The sequence below is a fragment of the Aquarana catesbeiana genome, linkage group LG01 (assembly GCF_042186555.1).
Source record: "Aquarana catesbeiana isolate 2022-GZ linkage group LG01, ASM4218655v1, whole genome shotgun sequence".
NCBI lineage: Eukaryota > Metazoa > Chordata > Amphibia > Anura > Ranidae > Aquarana > Aquarana catesbeiana.
Window position 1 is genome coordinate 909,670,474 of NC_133324.1, and position 20,103 is coordinate 909,690,576.

The 20,103-nt window shown below is 41.0% G+C and overlaps 1 protein-coding gene across 2 annotated transcripts in view; it reads right to left on the reverse strand.

The window, feature by feature from the left end:
- Nucleotides 1–8,058: 8,058 nt before the first annotated feature.
- PTPRA (protein tyrosine phosphatase receptor type A) overlaps nucleotides 8,059–20,103 on the reverse strand; it is a 261,197-nt gene continuing 249,152 nt past the window's right edge. For both annotated transcript variants that reach the window (XM_073610999.1, XM_073610998.1), the window contains exons 21-24: nucleotides 16,843–16,968; nucleotides 15,007–15,158; nucleotides 13,089–13,224; nucleotides 8,059–11,872 (exon numbers count right to left, since the gene is read on the reverse strand). In XM_073610999.1, the coding sequence (XP_073467100.1) occupies nucleotides 11,798–11,872; nucleotides 13,089–13,224; nucleotides 15,007–15,158; nucleotides 16,843–16,968 (489 nt within the window). In that variant the 3' untranslated portion in view covers nucleotides 8,059–11,797. The remainder of the gene's footprint in view (nucleotides 11,873–13,088; nucleotides 13,225–15,006; nucleotides 15,159–16,842; nucleotides 16,969–20,103) is intronic.

The window sequence follows — 20,103 nt, forward strand, 5'->3', positions numbered from 1 at the left end:
CTCCGTACTGGTTGTTTCAGTGATATTGCTCAATTAGGTTCAACATCACCCAGCAACCTCTTCTTCCCACTAACCATAAAACAACAAAATACATTATGATCGTACAGTGATAAAAACTCATTAAAAATACACATAATCATTAAAACCAATATTTAAAATCAATTACTATAAAAATTATATTAAAAATACATTAGCACTTTCTCTCCATAGGGAGCGACTATGGTTGGCTGGAATTAAATAATATTAGTTAATTTGATCTATTGTGTTCGTGAGTGGGTTATTTCTCGTTTATGTCTTCCCGACATTATATTCTCATCTATTTGTATATCATATCCATCCTCCACGTATACAATATGCCATACTATGTATCTCATTATATGTAGAGTACATCGGGGCTTACCCCCACAGGTTCTTAAGTGATATTTATATAGTTTGGGGTGTACTCCCAACAACCACTGGTAGATGTTGGTTAGACACACATTTTTAACTCCCCCCTCAACATGGGACTACATAGATCAGGCCTGCATTTTTTTAACAGATGTTTCCCTCCTTATTTAAATACAGCCTATACTTCTCTTAGATAGAACCATACCCTACGATGGCATATTAGGTGAGTATTCATTTCTCCTTTACCATATGTATGTCCCCTGTTGGGCTATAAAAAATCCTACATATGGTAGACCTAATGGGGGTTTGGATTACATATAGGTGAGCTGTCTCTATCTTCTCCAATATTACATACACTGCCCCTCCATAAAGTGACGGTGCTGTGCTGATCTCTTCTATACTTATCTCATATGCAGGTAGGTGCTACAACTTTCAAACTATTATTATTAAAATAATAGTTAAAATGAATATCCATTAAAAATCATTGATAAAACAGTTCAAATCTAGTTCAATATTGAGTCCTCCAGGGGTTAAACTTTTAAAAAGGAATATCCATTCCGTTTCCCTCCGAGAAAGATCCCTTATTCTATTGGATCCTCTCCAGGAGGGATGCACTACATCGATGCCACAGAACTGTAGCAAGGATGGATCCTGTTGATGTTTATCCTTAAAATGCAGGGATACACTATGGTATTTATATCCATTTTTTATATTAGTCAAATGTTCGTTAATACGGATCTTTAATTGTCTCTTGGTTCTCCCCACATAAAATAGGCCGCATGGGCACCACATCAGGTAAACCACATGCGTAATAGTGCATGTACTGAACTCCTTAATTTCAAAAGGCTCCCTATCTCTATTGGTGAAACTTGTAATGCCCCTAATTGCTGACTCTCACTGTTTTGCAACATGCACATTTCCTACAGCAGAAGAACCCCCTAAAATCAAATCTCAAAGTTCTTCGATCCGGTGGGTCCAGGATTTTCTTGACTATTTGGTCGCCTAGGTTTGGGGCTTTCCTATATATAAATTTAGGTTGTGTTGGTAGTATTTCCCCTAAATGTCTGTCTTTGCACAGGATGTACCAGTATTTCTTATAAATATTTTCTATTTCCCTGTACTGGCAATGGAATCCTGAAACAAAACTCAGTTGGTGCTGAGTATCAGCTGTTTGTGGCTCTTTCTTCTTCAGGCATTGCTCCCTGGGGATTTCCGCCACTTCCTGGATTATTTCAGTAAGTTTTTCATTGCTATACCCCTTCTGTATAAATTTCTCCTTCAACACGTTTGCTTGTACCAAATAATCATCCAACTGTGTGCAGTTGTGACGGATCCGCAATATCTGTCCTTTCGGAATATTCCTTATCCAGGACGGATGATGACCGCTCCCAACGGATAAATAACTATTCCGGTCCGTCGGTTTAAAGTATACCTTAGTTTGTAGTGCATTGGAGTCTTTCTCTATAGTAACATCCAGAAAGTTGATAGTTTTCTCACTAATTTGATATTCTAATTTGATATTATTCGTGTTTCTATTCAAATATTTTAAAAATTCCACAGATTCTTTCGATCCCTCCCAGATCAATAAAATATCATCGATGAACCTGCGGTAAAATTTGAGCTGGGGCCTATTGATGTTAAACACCTGTCTGTCTTCCCATTCGGACATAAACAGGTTGGCGAGGCTGGGGGCATATTTAGCCCCCATCGCTACGCCAACCTGTTGTGAGAAGGACTGCCCGTTAAACCAAAAGTAGCTGTGGGACATGCAAAATTCTAATGCATGCCCCACAAACTTCTTCTGTATATATGGGATGTCATCCCTCCTGCTTAATGCCCAATTCAGGGCTAACGAAGCGTCCTCGTGCTGTATGATTGTATACAAGGAGGCTACGTCAGCCGTTACCAGGTATGATACTGATGATGGATCCAATGTAACTTGCTCCAATAAGTGTAGCAGATCCGAAGTGTCCTTAAGATAAGCTCTTGTTTCCTTTACACTAGGCTGAAGGAATTTGTCTAAATATTCCCCCAGCCTTGCAGTCACCGACCCAATCCCATTAACTATAGGACGAGGAGGTGGATACTGGGTGTTTTTATGAACCTTAGGCAGCGTGTAGATAACCGGTATTCGGCATGCACTTGGTACAAGATATCTTTTCTCTTTGGGATTAAGGGCTTTCATCCTAAACCCCCAATCTATCAAAGCTGCCAATTGGATACTATAAGGTTCAGTGGGATCAGATTTCAATCTTCTGTACGTAGTCCGATCACTAATTCTACCAATTGATCATGGTAAAATGACTTATCCATGACTACTACCCCCCCCCCCCTTATCAGCTGGTTGAATTATTATATTTTTTCTATTTTCCAAGGATTTTATACCCTCTCTGATATAATGAGGACTCACCCCTTTCCTTAGTGGCAAATTCTCAATATCGTTTAATACCAGTTTCTTGAACACCTCTACGAAGTGGTTACTTGGGATTTGGGGGTTGAAAATCGATCTATTTTTTAGGCCACTGTCAATTTTATTAGACACTACAGAAGCTCTTGTAGCAGCTTCCACTGGGGGGCTCAAGAAATGTTTCTTTATGTTTATGGATCTAATGAACTTATGTGTGTCTATGTACACCTGGAATTTGTCCATCATTTTCTTTGGTGCACACTTAAGGCCCAAGTTTAAGATGTTTAGTTCTTTATGGTCTAACTCTACCCCACTTAGATTGTAGATGCCAGCATTCGTATATCTCTCAACCGTTTTTTTGGGTTGCTTGGATGCTACTCAATGGCAAACATGGCCCTGTCAACTTTTTTGAAAGGTGTTGCTGCCATCAATTTCAAAATGACATTTTTTCTTAAAATTGTGCATTTTCTTAGTTTAAACATTTGATATGTTTTCTATTTTGAATAAAATATAGGTTTATGAGATTTGCACATCATTGCATTCTGTTTCTACATACATTTTACACAGCGTCCCATTTTTGAAATGAGGGTTTACCATACGCACCAATTATTATGGCACTATGGCTTACTTTGTGTGGTACACCTTCTTTTGGCCACAGGAATCTGTTCACATCATGAAAAGGATTGTTTGTGGAGGAGTTCTTCCCCCATGCCAAGGGTTTCCAGTCCTCCCTTGACTCTAATGCCCCGTACACACGAGCGGATTTTCCGTTGGGCGGTTCATCCAACTTGGATGGTTTTTCTCGACGGAATTCCGCTCAAGCTTGGCTTGCATACACAAGGTCACACAAAAGTTCTCTGAACTTTCGACCGTCAAGAACGCAGTGACGTACAACACTACGACAAGCCCAGAAAATTAAGTTCAATGCTTCCAAGCATGCATCAAATTGTTTCCGAGCATGCATAGGAATTTTGCACGTCGGAATTTGTACAGACGATCGGAATTTCTGATCAGAACTTTTTCCAACTGAAAAATAGAGAACATGCTCTCAATCTTTTGCTGGCTGGAATTCTGCCAGCAAAAGTCTGATGGCGCATACACACGGTCGGAATTTCTGACCAAAAGCTCACATCCGACTTTTGCTGGCAGAATTTCTGATCGTGTGTATGGGGCATAACCTTAACTGAAAAAAAACATTTTGACTAGAGTCGGGTTTCAACAAAATGTGTCATACTTGGAGCTGGATTGCCCATTTGTGTCTACATTTGAGAAGTGTGACACCATTATTTGATGTTGTAATGGCTGCAGAAGTTGACCTCATCTTACCAATGGAATCCCTAAGAGATAAAAGGAAGTCAATGAGATTCATCTTGCCAAAAACCAAGTAAAGATAGTTTCATTTTTATTTATATTTCCATTTCACAATTTCTAGTGAAGTTTGCATTCATGGCATTGTTTAACCGCTTTAGCCGCGGAAGAATTTACCCCCTTCCTGACCAGAGCACTTTTTGCAATTCGGCACTGCGTCGCTTTAACTGACAATTGCCCGGTCGTGCGACCTTTTACCCAAACAAAATTGACAACCTTTTTTTCCCCACAAATAGAGCTTTCTTTTGGTGGTATTTGATTGCCTCTGCGGTTTTTATTTTTTGCGTTATAAACAAAAAAAGCGTCAATTTTGAAAAAAACGCATTATATTTTACTATAATAAATATCCACCAAAAATATATATATATAAAAAAAATGTTTTCCCTCAGTTTAGGCTGATATGTATTCTTCTACATAAATGTTTCCTGTAGTTGCAGATCAGACGTGCACAACGGTCAGGAGTAATTCCTGACCATTCCTATTTACAGAACTGTTTCAGTTCAGCAATATCCTTCGGATGTCTGGTGTGAATCACTTTCTTGAGGTCATGCCACAGCATCTCAATCGGGTTGAGGTCAGGACTCTTACTGGGCCACTCCAGAAGGCGTATTTTCTTCTGTTTAAGCCATTCTGTTGTTGATTTACTTCTATGCTTTGGGTCGTTGTCCTGTTGCAACACCCATCTTCTGTTGAGCTTCAGATGGTGGACAGATGGCCTTAAGTTCTCCTGCAAAATGTCTTGATAAACTTGGGAATTCATTTTTCCTTCGATGATAGCAATCTGTCCAGGCCCTGACGCAGCCCCAAACCATGATGCCCCCCCACCACCATACTTCACAGTTGGGATGAGGTTTTGATGTTGGTGTGCTGTGCCTCTTTTTCTCCACATATACAGTTGTGTGTTTCTTCCAAACAACTCAAGTTTGGTTTCATCCGTCCACATAATATTTTGCCAGTACTGCTGTGGAACATACAAGTGCTCTTGTGCAAACTGTAAACGTGCAGCAATGTTTTTTTTGGACAGCAGTGGCTTCCTCTGTGGTATCCTCCCATGAAATCCATTCTTGTTTAGTGTTTTACGTATCGTAGATTCGCTAACAGGGATGTTAGCATATGCCAGAGACTTTTGTAAGTCTTTAGCTGAAACTCTAGGATTCTTCTTCACCTCTCTGAGCAGTCTGCGCTGTGCTCTTGCAGTCATCTTTACAGGACGCCCACTCCTAGGGAGAGTAGCAGCAGTGCTGAACTTTCTCCATTTATAGACAATTTGTCTTACCGTGGACTGATGAACAGCAAGGCTTTTGGAGATACTTTTATAACCCTTTCCAGCTTTATGCAAGTCAACAATTCTTAACCGTAGGTCTTCTGAGAGCTCTTTTGTGCGAGGCATCATTCACATCAGGCAATGCTTCTTGTGAAAAGCAAACCCAGAAGTGTTGTGTGTTTTTTATAGGGCAGGGCATCTGTAACCAACACCTCCAATCTCATCTCATTGATTGGACTCCAGTTGGCTGACACCTCACTCCAATTACCTCTTGGAGATCTCATTAGTCTAGGGGTTCACATACTTTTTCCACCTGCACTGTGAATGTTTACATGGTGTGTTCAATAAAAACATGGTAACATTTAATTCTTTGTGTGTTATTAGTTTAAGCAGACTGATTGTCTATTGTTGTGACTTAGATGAAGATCAGATCACATTTTATGATCAATTTGTGCAGAAATCCATATCATTCCAAAAGGGTTCACATACATTTTATAGCAACTGTATACAGAACATTGAGTAAATATTGGGGGCGATTTATTAAAACTGGAGCACGCAGAATCTGGTGCAGCTGTGCATGGTAGCCAATATAGTTTCATCACCTACATCACCTAAGTTTGTTCAATTAAAAAACGAGCGTTGTAAATACCGAATTTCAGCTGTCTTCAGGCCGGTCACGTGACTCGCGGCTGCTTTACAGCTCCGATGGATGGCTTCTGCGGAGGAGACGAGCGGCCAAGTGATCTCCCCGGCTGACGTCAGAGGGAGATCACAGCCCCTCCTGCAGAAGACATCCATCGGAGCTGGAAAGCGGCCGTGAGTCACGTGACCAGCCTGAAGACAGCTGAAATTCGGTATTTACAACAACTCATTTTTAAAGACAATTGCACAGTGTGCTATGCCAGCCTCTAATAGAGGGGCTGGCATAGTCTTGTATAAGTGCATTAACAAACACTTTTAAGCTAAAGGAGGAAACATCCCAACACACCCCCTCGTCGCTGAGTCTGACTGCTGCAGAGAGACTTGTGCGCTCACACAGAGCACAGCGCTCCTTCTCTGCTGTCTGTGCCATTGATTTTGGGTTGCTGCTGGGGACTGTTTTCACTATTAATTACAGTAGGAATCTTAGATTTAAGCTTTTTGCAGATTGTAGACAGTATCTTGGTCTTTGTTTCCCTTACATATACCCACTGAAGTGATTAGCCTCAGGTGATACACAGAGATGAAAAAGAGCTAAGGTAAAGAGGAACCCCAAAAGGACGTTACTAATTGGACCAGGCAGCATAATATATCAAGGATTTATTGACAAGTTAAAGAATTGTCACACAAAAAGATAGGAACAAAGAGCTTTTATAATTTTGCATGACAATTAAAATTTTCAATAAAGCCTTGATAGTTTATGCTGCCTGGTCCAATTAGTAACATCCTTTTGGGTTTTTCTTTACCCTAGCTCTTTTTCTGATGTTTTTATGCGTTACTTGGATCACACTAATTCTTACCAGTTTTTCTTCATACTAAGCGTGATCCTAGCAGTTTTAGCTTTTTTTCTCTTTGCTACACAAAGATGAAACACATCCTCCTACATAAGTTATACCTGTTTTTCTGGAGCAATCTCTCCTCTACAGCCTTCTAAAATACACCGATCAAAGGCTTTTTCTCAGCTGCAGAAGGTAGGAGGATCTGATGCTACACATTGCACAGGATAGTGTGTGTAACCCGAGACCTGATTGGAGGGAATGGACACCCCCCTCCCTACACAGTTTTTGTGTGCTGGGGGGGGGGGGGGGGCAGGGACATCTCCCAGGATTGCTTGGTCTAGAGCAGTGGTCTCCAAACTGAGGCCCTTTGCTTGCCTGTGTCTGGCCCTTGAGGCATTATTCCTGCCACTGACATCAATGATGGGGCATAATTCCTGCCACTGACAACAAAAACGGGGCACTATTCCTCCAAACGACACAAACTATTTCGCCCCCTAATACAAAAGATCAGGCATCGTTTACTCCCATTGGGCACAGTTATGCCCCCTAAAGTCTGAAGGACAGTAAAGGCCTTTGTTTAGAAAGCTTGGAGACCACTTGTCTAGAGTAAAGCCTGGTACCCAGTGGGTTATAGGAAAAAAACAAAACCTGTAGCTCCGGTCAGAGCCGCTGTACTAACGATCCGACGTTAGTACAGCGATATCTCCTGCTGAGCTGTTGTGTTCTGACAGGGGGAATGCCCCCCACCCCCCACCAGAAAACTCTCATCAGCGCTCTCAGCCATTGGCTGAGAGTGTGGATTGGGAGCCGGTCAGCTGCTGGATTTCCAGCATGCTTGGCCAGCTTCTGTCAGACTGGCTGCCATACACACGGGCCGAATGTCAGCTGTTTTTTTTATTGACCTGGCCGATGTTGCCCGGCATTTGGCCCGTGTGTACAGAGCTTTAGACTGTCAGAAGTGACTCATGCCAATATCAGAGGGAAGATGAAACAGAGAGGAACCACACTAGGTGCTTTGGACTGAGGCAAGTACACACAATAGAGAGATATGCTTTGTTTCACTTTTCATTTCAGAGGTTTACAACCACTTCAAGCTTAAATTGGCCTTCAAAAGAAGGGAACATTTGTAAAGAAATCAGGACAGCCCACCAAAATTATGTACAATGTCACCGGGTTTTCTTTTTATTGTCATCAATGATACTTTCAGTATAAGACAATTTAAGAAATTAAAACTAAACATACAATAAGGTGCCACAAAAAAGTGTACAGGTTCACAGCAGAGAATACTTAGGCAATGCTGACATAGGCGTCTTCTCACTCGCTTCCCCTCATGTTGCATAAAAAGAGGGGAGAGACATAAGAATGTTCCCCATCACCATTGATAAGGACCTCTTCCATCATGGCTGGTACTGCAAGTACAAATATTGCCGAAACAGCACAGGGATAGAAAAGGCTTCCTTGTGTTACCTCCCCAGGGCCTTTACTAGACAACTATGGGCCACGAGGCAAGGTGAGAACCCTCATTGCACAGAGGGAACCCAGCCTTGTAATACAGGCTTGGAGAAATAGAACAAAGGCACAGAATAACTTGCTAGAGAAGTTGTAGGTTTCTAACTATTTTAAGGTCTGTTTCTCTGAATTGTAGCAAGCCCTACTGTGCATCAATCTAACTCCAATCACTCCTTTGGTTGAGAGGTAAGAAAACGCCATTAAAAAGATTTCTGTGCCACCAAATCCCATCTATTGTATAGCTGAGACAAGGTGGCACTGGAATACAGGCGAGCAAACCCAGTTGATGTAAACCATTCATACAGTCCAGGTGTCTAATGATCGGCAATAGGAGTTAGTATGGAGGAAGGCCTTTGGTTGAAGGTTCTACATAGAGTTGGCAGAAAGAGCAGCAAACTGGTGAGAGCATGAAAGATGGCATTGGGAAAGCTGGAAGGAAAGTGACGCAAGAGATTAGGACACTGGACCAGCAAGGCTCGATGTGTCTGCATTTTCAATGTGATGTTTTCTATATCTACCGTGTATGTCTGGGCAGCATACAGAAAAAAAAAGTCAGTACATGCTTGCAATACATGCAGATTTCTCCATCTCTTGTCAACTGAAACTACAAAAAAAAATATGCTGATTTATCAGAAATCCAGTGAGCTCCTAATTTCAGCCCAGGCCAAGTTCTACCCTGCTTGACTACAGAACACCTACTGCTTAAAGTGGAATTTAACCCAAAAGAGGAAGTTCCCCTGGTTTGCATCCTCCACCCCTCCACTGCCACATTTGACACTTTTTTGGGGGGAGGGGGTACCTGCCCCCACTTCCAATCAATTTTAGCGATCTGCCGGTTTCCCTTGCTTAGGATGCCGGCTCCTACACACAAAGCTGACTGTAGAATCGGCTCGGGTGAGGACATCGCTGAATCTCTGGACAGGCAAGTGTCCTTATATTAAAAGTCAGCAGCTACAGTATTTGTAGCTGCTGACTTAATTTTTTGGGAGAGCCTGGAGCTCCTCTTTAAGGACGAGAGGGGTGGGGTGTTCTTTAGTTCAGCAGAGGAGAACCCAGGATGGCTGACAACACTTCTTGGGATTTCAAAGTCAGCTTAGTACAGCAGGTTAGGAGCTCACTGGATTTCTGGTAAAGCAAAAGTTTGCTTTCTGTGCTTGTAGCATTTTTAAAGGGATAAAATGTGGAGAAATGTACAGAGGTATATTAAATATGTTTATTGTGGATTCAGCCCAGACAAACACTTTAAGAACTAAAACAGACCAATTTAAAATGGAATTGGTCACCACATCTAAAAAAAAAAAAATAACTTCAGGTAAAACTTTAAAAAAATTTGAAGAGTGGAAGAGTTCTATCTTCTGCACCCCTCCTTTTTTTTTTTTTTTTTTTTCTCTCATATCCTGTGCAGGCGACAATGCTGTCACTGGTACAGAAAGTAAGAATATATATAAAAGTATAAAATAAAAACGGCAAATAAAAATCGGGAGGTTTTGACCTTTTTCCTGAAAAAAATAAAGTTTTTGGTTTATTTTTCAATATGCCGTTTTATCCTTGTTGGAGAGATTTCCTGTCACGTTTTGTTCATATAAGAATTGAGAAAACATCTCAACAGGTACACAGCAATAAAAAGCTTATCAGAGCCTCTAACCCTTCACCACCTCATTAAAAACGCGAAATAAAAATTTCACCTGTAGTTCCACTTACACTCAACATGCAAATGCCGTTCTTTCTTGGCAACTCCTCAATCCAGGTACATGATTGCAGCTTCCAGGCTTAGCCAACAGAATTCCCGACACTACAATATTAGATGTGGTTCCCACTAAAATGTGTTGTCTACACAGTAGAGAAAGAGGTTTCTGATGTCCTAACTAAAATGAGGTCTACAAACTATGAAATCACCAAGGAATTAAGCAATAATTTTGTTTGAAAGACCAACATTCACTGCAATGGGAACTATGAATTCTGCGAGGGCAGCTCTTTTCTGGCTTGGCAAATGCTCATTAGAATATGACCTATACATTTTGTAAAATCTTCCAGCCATGGGGTAGCCATTATGTTGTCAACACCATGTCCATAGAGGCCTATACAATCCGTGAAAGCCACTGTAAGAGTTGATCGATTGCTTATCAGAACAAAGATCACTTATTTGGTGGACTTTTTTTTTTTTTTTTTTAAGCCGAACCAGTGTACTTTAGAAAGCAGCCTAAAATATCAGTGTTTGCATTAACATTGCGACTTAGACCAGCTTCTGGATCACGGCCAAGTAGGCCTCATCTTAGACAGGTTGCTGTCGTCACACCAATGCATTTTGAAATGTTGTGGATAGCCATTTTGTAGCCTGTTGAGGAATCAAATTGCGACCTGAAATTCTGCAAAGAAAGCCACTTAGTGATCTGGTCAAACACGCATTCGTAGGTGGCCTGTAAATTCTGCGTAGGCAGGTATTTTATGGCTACCAGCGCTAATTATAAAATATGGCCTTGCAAAGTTAACCACCACTTCACTGGGCAATAAATAGATCTCTAAAGTCTAGATAAAATTGACTAAAATTAGTGATATCCAAAATACAAACAGGTCATGTTCTCAGGAACATCCTGTCAGCCCACATATTAAATGTGCAGACAACAGGAACACTTGCTGAGGAATTGTGTAGATAAATTCAAAGCTGCTCCAAGAGTAGTTCAGTCAATGATTTCGTTTTAACAGCTTGGAATAGCTGAAGAGTTTTAATAGCTTGGAATGTCTATTCAGTATTATGTGTCACACAGCAAAAAATGTTATAATATAGGCAAAAAATAAAACCCCAAAAAGCCATTTCCAAAATGGCTTCTTTACCTCCTTCCACACTGCAGATGCGTCCATCAGCCCAAGGCCCCATCTGCTGCAAACAAGGCCTACACCGCTGTGTAGCAATCATGTCAAGGCTAATATGTTTATATATACTTTTGATACAAAAAAAAAATCTATGATATATTTTTTTTTTTTTCCTATTTATATATTTATTTACAGAATAAATTCAGTCATAGCGCTCAAAATGGCAATAAACCTTAAACGGCTGTGCTTCCCATGAGTCTATATAGAACATTCCACAAAGGCTTTTCTCTTCATGTTAGGGATGGACCACGGGTCTAAGCGAATGGATGAGGGGATGATGATATTAAAAAAAATTTGTAAAAAAAAATCCAAAACATCCAGCTATTGTATTCAAATTAAAAAAAAAAATGTCTGTTCGCACTAATCACTTTGCTACATATAAAATTTCCAGCTAATATAAAGCACATTGTACCAGTCCTCTAAAACAGTTAAGATATATACACTGGTCTAGATATATTAACAAATAGAATATTACAAAATATTAAAGGCCACGGTCGTGTCCTGCCCTTGGTTTTATTTGAAGTTGGCGTAGTCCGAGAATGCATCAATATATTCCTGAACCACTCTGTAGCAGAATTCATACTGCTCCTGCGGGGGTGGGAGAAAAAGAGGAGAGAATTAGCTATATGCCCTTTTACAATTATTAAAATTAGAAATAATAAAATGTAATATATTTATATTAGTCAAATTGAACCTTCTGCATTTGTTACTGTAATGCAGATATGGTCATTTTCCAGTGCCAGTCTGAGTTTGTGCTATGAACAAATTTTGAACAAAAGGTTCTCTAAAATGATGGTATCAAAAATAAACTTTATTGGTCTTGGTACAAAACACTATGGGGCTCATTTATAACAGAGGGCAGACATTAATATCAAAGATATGAGAGTCCTGAAGCCAGAAGCATTCCAGAACATAAACCATCACTGTGTTTTAAAAATGAGGGGAATCAATCTTTTTTTTTTTTTTTTTTTTAACCAAGTCCCATCCAATGGAGGTTCTTGAGTTGAAGAGGTTATATCGGGATGATGACTGCCCCCCCTTCTCCTGGGCTTTCCCGCCTGATCATAGAGCCCGGAGTGCTGAGACTGGCTGCCCTACACAGAGAGGAACAGATGTTGTTCCTCCCTCTCTGTGAACCCGGAAGCGACAATGAATTCATCACTTCTGGCTATGACTGTTTACTTGGCCGTTAGAGGCCAGGAAAGCAACCGATCAGACTGATTTGTGTCCAATGACTGTACTGGAGGTCAGAGGAGAGATTTGGGGTCTAATAACCCCCAGATCTATCCATAAAGAGCAATAAAGTTAATGTGAATCCTCATGCAGCTAGAACATTTTTACTTTTTTGTTTTTTTTAGGTTTTATGTCCTAAACTCTTTTTAAATTGATTCTAAAGGTTGATTATTATTTCTTTTTTTTTTTTAAATACGTAATACTTACCTGCTCTGTGCAGTGGTTTTGCTCCGGATCCATCTCTTTTTGGGTCCCATGCTAGCAGTCCTGGCTCCTCCCCCCTTGCTATGGGGGCTCCCAAGCTGCAATCCTGTCAATGAACAATTGTTCATTCACACACAGCTCGGCCCCACTCCTGCTCTCTCCTCATTGGCTCACTGGCTGCGATTCACAGCAGAAGGAGCCAATGACTACCTGAATGGGCACAGTGTCAATGTCTCTTATAACCAGAAATTCTGCGAGTCAAAAAATAAATCTTTTAATAACTGCAAAAGTTACCATCACAGATCTGTCTATTCACTTTACACAGCCTCTGAATAAACATAGGCATATTTGACAAGAAATCACTCACCAGTGTCTGCACCATGTGTGGCCTCTGTAATCTCAAGCTTTTCACTGTTTGAAAGACGTCTAGTATCCCTTCTGCTTTTACTCTCTCCAGCACAGTACTGAGAGCACAGAACGTCCCCGTCCTCCCCGCGCCAGCACTGCCAAAGAAAACAACACGATTAACCTCTGCACTTTACTATTTGATTATCATTTCATACAAGAATGTACAGCATTATCTTAAGTGTTAAAAGAAAAAACATTTTTGGTAATGGAGTACCGCCTAGTAGTACCAGTACTTACCTGGGGTGTACAGTAATGGAGTACCTCTAGAGGAAGTACTACAGTTTCACCTAGTGTGTACAGTAATGGAGTACCTCCCAGTAGTAGTATTAGCGCACTCCCCTGCAGTGTATGGTAATAGAGTACCGCCTAGAAGTAGTACTATATTCTCACCTGGTGTGTACAGTAATGATATGTATGGTTTATGTGGTCAGCTTTACCCCAGATGCCTGCACACTTAGATGTGCCTCTTTTAATCATCAACCATGTGAGTGTTCTAAATGTTGTACCTTCATTAAATGTAACCATATTGCTACACTTAGAGGTGCCTCTCTTCTCTTTTATACTCAGATGTAATATCACGCTACTTGTATATCAAGACATCGCTTGTATATGAAGTCAAAGTTTATTAAAAAAATTTGCTTGTCTTGCAAAATGTTGTCAAACCAACTTACTCTCAAACCAAGGTTTTGCTGTATTTTCAGGTTTTATTATATTACAGACAAATTTACGCTTTTTCCTTAGATGGGCTAATTTGATGTGGTTCACATAACCCTTGATCATCCATGGGGGGTTCGTCTCCGGGGCCTGCCTTTTTCTGTTGGTTTTCCATCAGTGTCATGGGAGTCACAGCCTCAGCTCCCGGGGATGATGACCCTCCCCAGCTGGCCCTTCAGCTTTCCACGCCTGTGCCCAGACTCATAGTTGGTCTGTAAGTATGAGAGGGGGATCCACTCTTGCATCTTCCTTTCCCTCCTCCTCTTATAGACATACCCAATTGAATATTTGATTTTTAACAATATTATAGACACCTGTCCTGCATCTGCTCCTGAAGAGTGGAGGTTAGCCACGAAACGCGTCAAGCTATTAGAAGCCCCTTTATTTACATCTCAAGATTGTTACCAACATTAAGTTCTACAGGATCTTACCAATTCAAATAAATGTTTTTATTGTGAAGACACGCAATTATGAGTTTGGTGTTTTATATGATGATATCATTCTGAACCAATATGTTGCTGTGCTATTATGCTACCATATTATTATGTATGGAATCAATTCTACCTATTTTACATTATTGTATGTATTATGTTACTATGCAATATATATGGTCACAACTCACAATTACCTGCCAGACACAATCATGCCATGATGCCTCCCTGCCTGGATGTACCATATAAAAGTCACAAACCGCTCTCCCATATATCTCTAGTGTGCACAGTAATGAAGTACCCCCTAGAAGTATTACTACATTCTCACCTGGTGTGTACAGTAATGGACTGCCCTCCAGTAGTAGTACTAGCACTCCCCTGCAGTGTATGGTAATAGAGTACCTCCTAGAACTAGTACTACATTCTCACCTGGTGTGCACAGTAATGCAGTACCTTCTAGAAGTAGTACTACATTCCCCCCGGTGTTTACAGTAATGCAGTACCTCCAAGAAGTAGTACTACATTCCCCCCGTTGTTTACAGTAATAGAGTACCTCTTAGAAGTAGTACTACATTCCCCCCCGTTGTTTACAGTAATGGAGTACCTCCTAGAAGTAGTACTACATTCCCCCACGGTGTGTACAGTAATGGAGTAGCACCTAGAAGTAGTACTACATTCTCACCTGGTGTGTACAGTAATGGAGTACTTCCTAGAAGTAAATCAAGTATTCACCTGCAGTGTACGGTGATGGGGTGGTTCCCAGACTGTTGTTGCTGTTTTAGCACAGCTGCGATGATATTAATCATCCCTTTCCCATCAGTGGGTATTCCGACCTCCGGCCACCCGTGAAAGTGGAACTGTCTAATTTGGCGGGCTTTGTTTTCCTGCAAAAACAAAATGTCTCACTTTAATAAACCAAACAGCCAATAGTATATAGCTGTTACTGCGTCACAGATGACAACTCTACTCCTCTTCAACAACTGCACATGCAATGATTTTTATTCACTTCTATGCTAAAACCAATGACCAAACTGTGGACTTCTCTTCAATTTTGTTTTTCAGGTTGAATGGAAAAAGAAGCAATTGAAACATTTCTAATGATGTTCTAAAGCAGGGGTCTCCAAACTTTCTAAACAAAGGGCCGGTTTGTTGCCCTTCCGACTTTAGGAGGGCGGAATTGTGGCCAGCAAGGGGAAATTTTTCTGGCATCAGTGGGAGTAAACATTGCTACATTTGGTATTGGGGGGTGGGGATGGGAGATAGTGTCCCATTGCTGGTATCATAGGGAGGAATAGTGTCCCATTATTGGCGTCGGTGGGCGAACCGGTGCCCTATTGTTGTCAGATGGCAGAATAGTGATTCGTATCAGTGGGCGGAATATTGCCCCAAGGGCCGTATAAAAGCAATGAAAGGGCCACATCTGGCCCTTGGGCTGTAGTTTGGAGACCACTGTTCTAAAGCATGCAATGTTCTTTCTTCTCCCTGATACTTTAATTTGTAATCAAATATAAACTTTTTTATGCTTGTGCATTCACAAGTCAAACAGTTAAAGCCCTACTAAAAAGGTACAAACACTCACCTATGGTCCACCACCCGCGAGGTCCCTCTCCAGCGTCTTCTCTCTGGCTTCTTCCGTGAGTCCGTCTGTCTTCGACTGTCTTGACTGGCCGATGCAGGATGACTACCAGCCAATCAATCCTACCGCGCATGCACAGGAGTGTGGTTATCCCGCAGCGTGCCGGAATGTAAATGGAGCTGCACATGTGTAGCTCTGTATACATTCTAGAGTGGATTGTGAACAAGGTGGTAAGTTTTAATTGCAGAAGAGACACTGAATGCCTCTACTGCAATAAAAAGCCTGTTTGCATTTTTTTTACTTTTTCTTAGTTCCGCAGTAGGTATTACATCAAGAGACAAAGATTAATTCTAAATGGCTGCTAAAACTTACTCATTCATTTGTGTAGCAGTACTATAGGCTAAAGGTGGCCATAAATGGATCAAAATTCATCTGGTTGAGTAAGAAACAGCAGAATTTTAATCAACGAATGGCCATTCCTGTACGAGAGAAGTGAGTGGCTGCAGCTGCTGATCGGTGTATTCTGACACTTCTAGAATACAACGCCCCAACGGGAAGGGGGGATTCCTCCATCCACCTCGTTTGGGTGGATGAAAGAATCTGTTCCTTAACTTTCCTTCACTCAGCCTGCTGACTGAAAACAAAAAAAATAAATAAAAAATCAACTATGGCCAGCTTATTCAGTACAGAACAGGAATGGGATCCTCAAAAGCCTTTCCAATTCATTTGTTCCTGTAATCCAGGACAACCAGCTACCTGATGCAGTATCTCTATTTAAAGTTAGAAGGTCCATGCCAGGTCTAGGCAACCTTGACACTCCAGCTGTGGTGAAACTACAAATCCCATCATCCCTCTCTGGGAGTCATGCCTGTGGCTGTCAGAATATTGCAGTTCCACAACAGCTGGAATGCTGAGGTTGCATACTCCTGGTCTATAAAAAGATCTGAATAGTTGCATATTTCGTGACAAGATTTGATCTCAGAAGTCCTCACCCTAGTGTTGGTGACCAGAAGGTCTCGCACTGTGTAGCTCTCACACTCCTCTTCCTTCTTCAGCTCCATGGTAATATCGCCAAAAGACATGGTCCCTTCTGATGGCCAATACTGCACGCATTTTTCCTGAAAAGAATAAAGTGATGATGGTATTTAGAAGTATGACTGCAACTATCTAGTGGAACAGCGTAGGACATTTCACAGCGTAGGTCTCTCTGCTTATATATTCAACCGTATACTGATGTAGAATAGTTGTATGGTGATTAAAGCTGAACCCTGGGGTACCAGTTGCAACCCGATATATCAACTTCTGGCGCCGCTATAGGTAGAGGTGAAAGCATATCCCCGTGTCCCAGAACATGGGGTGCAGGTTTGTCTTGATACTAATCCAGAGGACAAGTAACTGCAAAGAGAAAAGGATCGCAGCTACTCCCGATCAGGCAAGGTGAATAAATAAGGAGCAGCCTTAGCCTACATGTCTCCACTAAACCACACATCCTGATGCATTTCATCATGCCCACCGGGATACAGGAACTGGGATACCAGTTATTTTGCACCATAACTTACAAAACGTGATTATTTTTTATATTAAAATTTCTCAGTGTATGAGAGAACTGCATTTCATGTTTCATTATTTATTATAACATAACAAGTTTAAGGTTCAGAACATGCCATAAGTGGAGAACAACAAGTAAAGGAAGGACAAAAAAAAAACACATTATATATATATATATATTTCAAGCATTTCTTTCTTTTAATTTTGAGGATTATGGCTTACAGCTAGTGAAAACCCCAAATTCTGCAGCTTCGAAAATTAGATTACATAGGACCAGTACAAAACAAAGAATTTATAATAGTTGGCTTAACGAAAAGTATGTCCCTGTAGTATGCACTCAATACTTGGTCAGGGCTGCTTTTGCATGAATTACTGCATCAATGTGCCGTGGCATGGAGGTGGATCAGCCTGTGGCACTGCTGAGGTGTTATGGAAGCCCAGGTTGCTTTGATAGCGGCCTTTAGCTTGTCTGCATTGTTGGGTCTGGTGTTTCTCATCTTCCTCTTGACAATAACCCACAGATTCTCTATGGGGTTTGGTTAAGGCGAGATTGCTGGCCAATCAAGCACAGTGATACCATGTGATACCATGATCATTAAACCAGGTATTGGTACTTTTGGCAGTGTGAGTGGGTGTCAAGTCCTGTTGGAAAATGAAATCAGCATCTCCATAAAGCTGGTCAGCAGAGGGAAGCATGAAGTGCTCTAGAATTTCCTGGTAGAGGGCTGAGCTGACTTTGGACTTGATAAAAACACAGTGGACTAACACCAGCAGATGACATGGCTCCCCAAATCATCACTGACTGTGAAAACTTCACATTGGACCTCATGCAACTTGGATTCTGTTCCTCTCCACTCTTCCTCCAGACTCTAGGACCTTGATTTCCAAATGAAATGCAAACATTTCCACAGTCAGTGATGATTTGGGGAGCCATATCATCTGCTGGTGTTGGTCCACTGCGTTTTATCAAGTCCAAAGTCAGCTCAGCCCTCTACCAGGAAATTCTAGTGCACTTCATGCTTCCCTCTGCTGACCAGCTCTTTGGAGATGCTGATTTCATTTTCCTGCAGGATTTAGCACCTGCCCACCTGGTTTAATGAGCATGGTATCACTTTGCTTGATTGGCCAGCAAACTCGGCTGACCTAAACCCCATAGAGAATCTGTAGGGTATTGTCAAGAGGAAGATGAAAGACACCAGAGCCAACAATTCAGATGAGCTAAAGGCCACTATCAAAGCAACCTGGACTTCCATAACATCTCAGCAGTGCCACAGGCTGATCGCCTTCATTCCACGCAGCACTGATGCAGTAATTCATGCAAAAGGAGCCCTGACCAAGTATTGAGTGCATACTATACTATACATGAACATACTTTTCTGTAAGTCAACATTTCTGTATTAAAGATACTTTTATTGATGTTATGCAATATTCTAATTTTCTGAGATACTGAATTTGGGTTTTATGCTAGATTTAAAGCCATAATCAAAGTTAAAAGAAAGAAATGCTTGAAATATATCACTGTGTGTAACACATTTATATAAAATATATGCGTTTCACTTTTTGAATTGAATTACTGAAATAAATTAAGTTTTCGATGATAAAGATCATGGATTGATTCTGTACAAAATTAGTAACAATAAACTACTTTTTAAAAAGACTGACATCATAGCTTTCAATGAGAAAAAAAAAACAGCTATGGCCAGGCATCTGGAGGAGGTATCAAGCAAACGGTTCCATCACTTCTGCTCATTGTGCGGTACTGCTTTCAGGAACTACAATTCCCATCATGTAATAAGAACTATAGTTGTGAACAGGCGTGAATGTGGGCAGAGTTTAGGGGTGGGCATCTCAGTTCCATCTAGTGGCCCTAATGTGGTATTTTACTATTGACCATAATAAAAAAAACAAATACATTTGTTCAGAGAAAAAAGCCTAAAAGAAAGGTTTGTTTTTGGCCAACTTGCACAGAACAAATGTACATGCAGATTCGCTGGTTGAATGTCTATGTAAAATTTGTTTTATAAATAGACCCCTTTCGAGAAATGGCAAAGCCCCGGGCTGGTTGGGCTGTGTATATCTCAAGGTGTAACAAAAATGGAATCTGATGCACCACAGCACTGGAAAAAGATCCAGATAACACTTTATTTTAATAAAGGCCAGGAGGACAATCCGAAAAGTATATTAAAAGTAAAAACAAAAGTATAAAATAAAAAAAATATTTCGGGGGTCCAAAGACACCTCCCTTCATCAGGGCTAGAAAAAAAAAAAAAAAAAAAAACAGTGTTGTCTACTTATTGCATTGCCCCCCTGACTTTTTTTTAATTAAAGAGGAACTGCAGTCTGCTTGCATAATTTGTAAAAAAAACATCTTCGCCATTCTAAAGCTTCTCTCCAACCACTTTGCATATTATTTTATATATACTGTGATTCTGTACTTGCCAAATATGCTGCAGAAATCTCCCTCCACTGGGTCTGGCTGCAGCCATTTTAACTGCTTTAAAGCTGAAGCTGCAGCCTGTTCACTTCCTGGATTTACACAGACACACACACAGAGGCACGCCTACAGCTCTGCAGCCCTCATTGGCCCTCTTATGATTGATCCCCCCTCCCTTCCTGGCAAACTCTCACGAGAGTGAGAGAGAGAGCTATGCATGATGTCACAAGCCGAGGCTTTTTAGCAGACAAGAAACAGGAAGGGGGCTGTA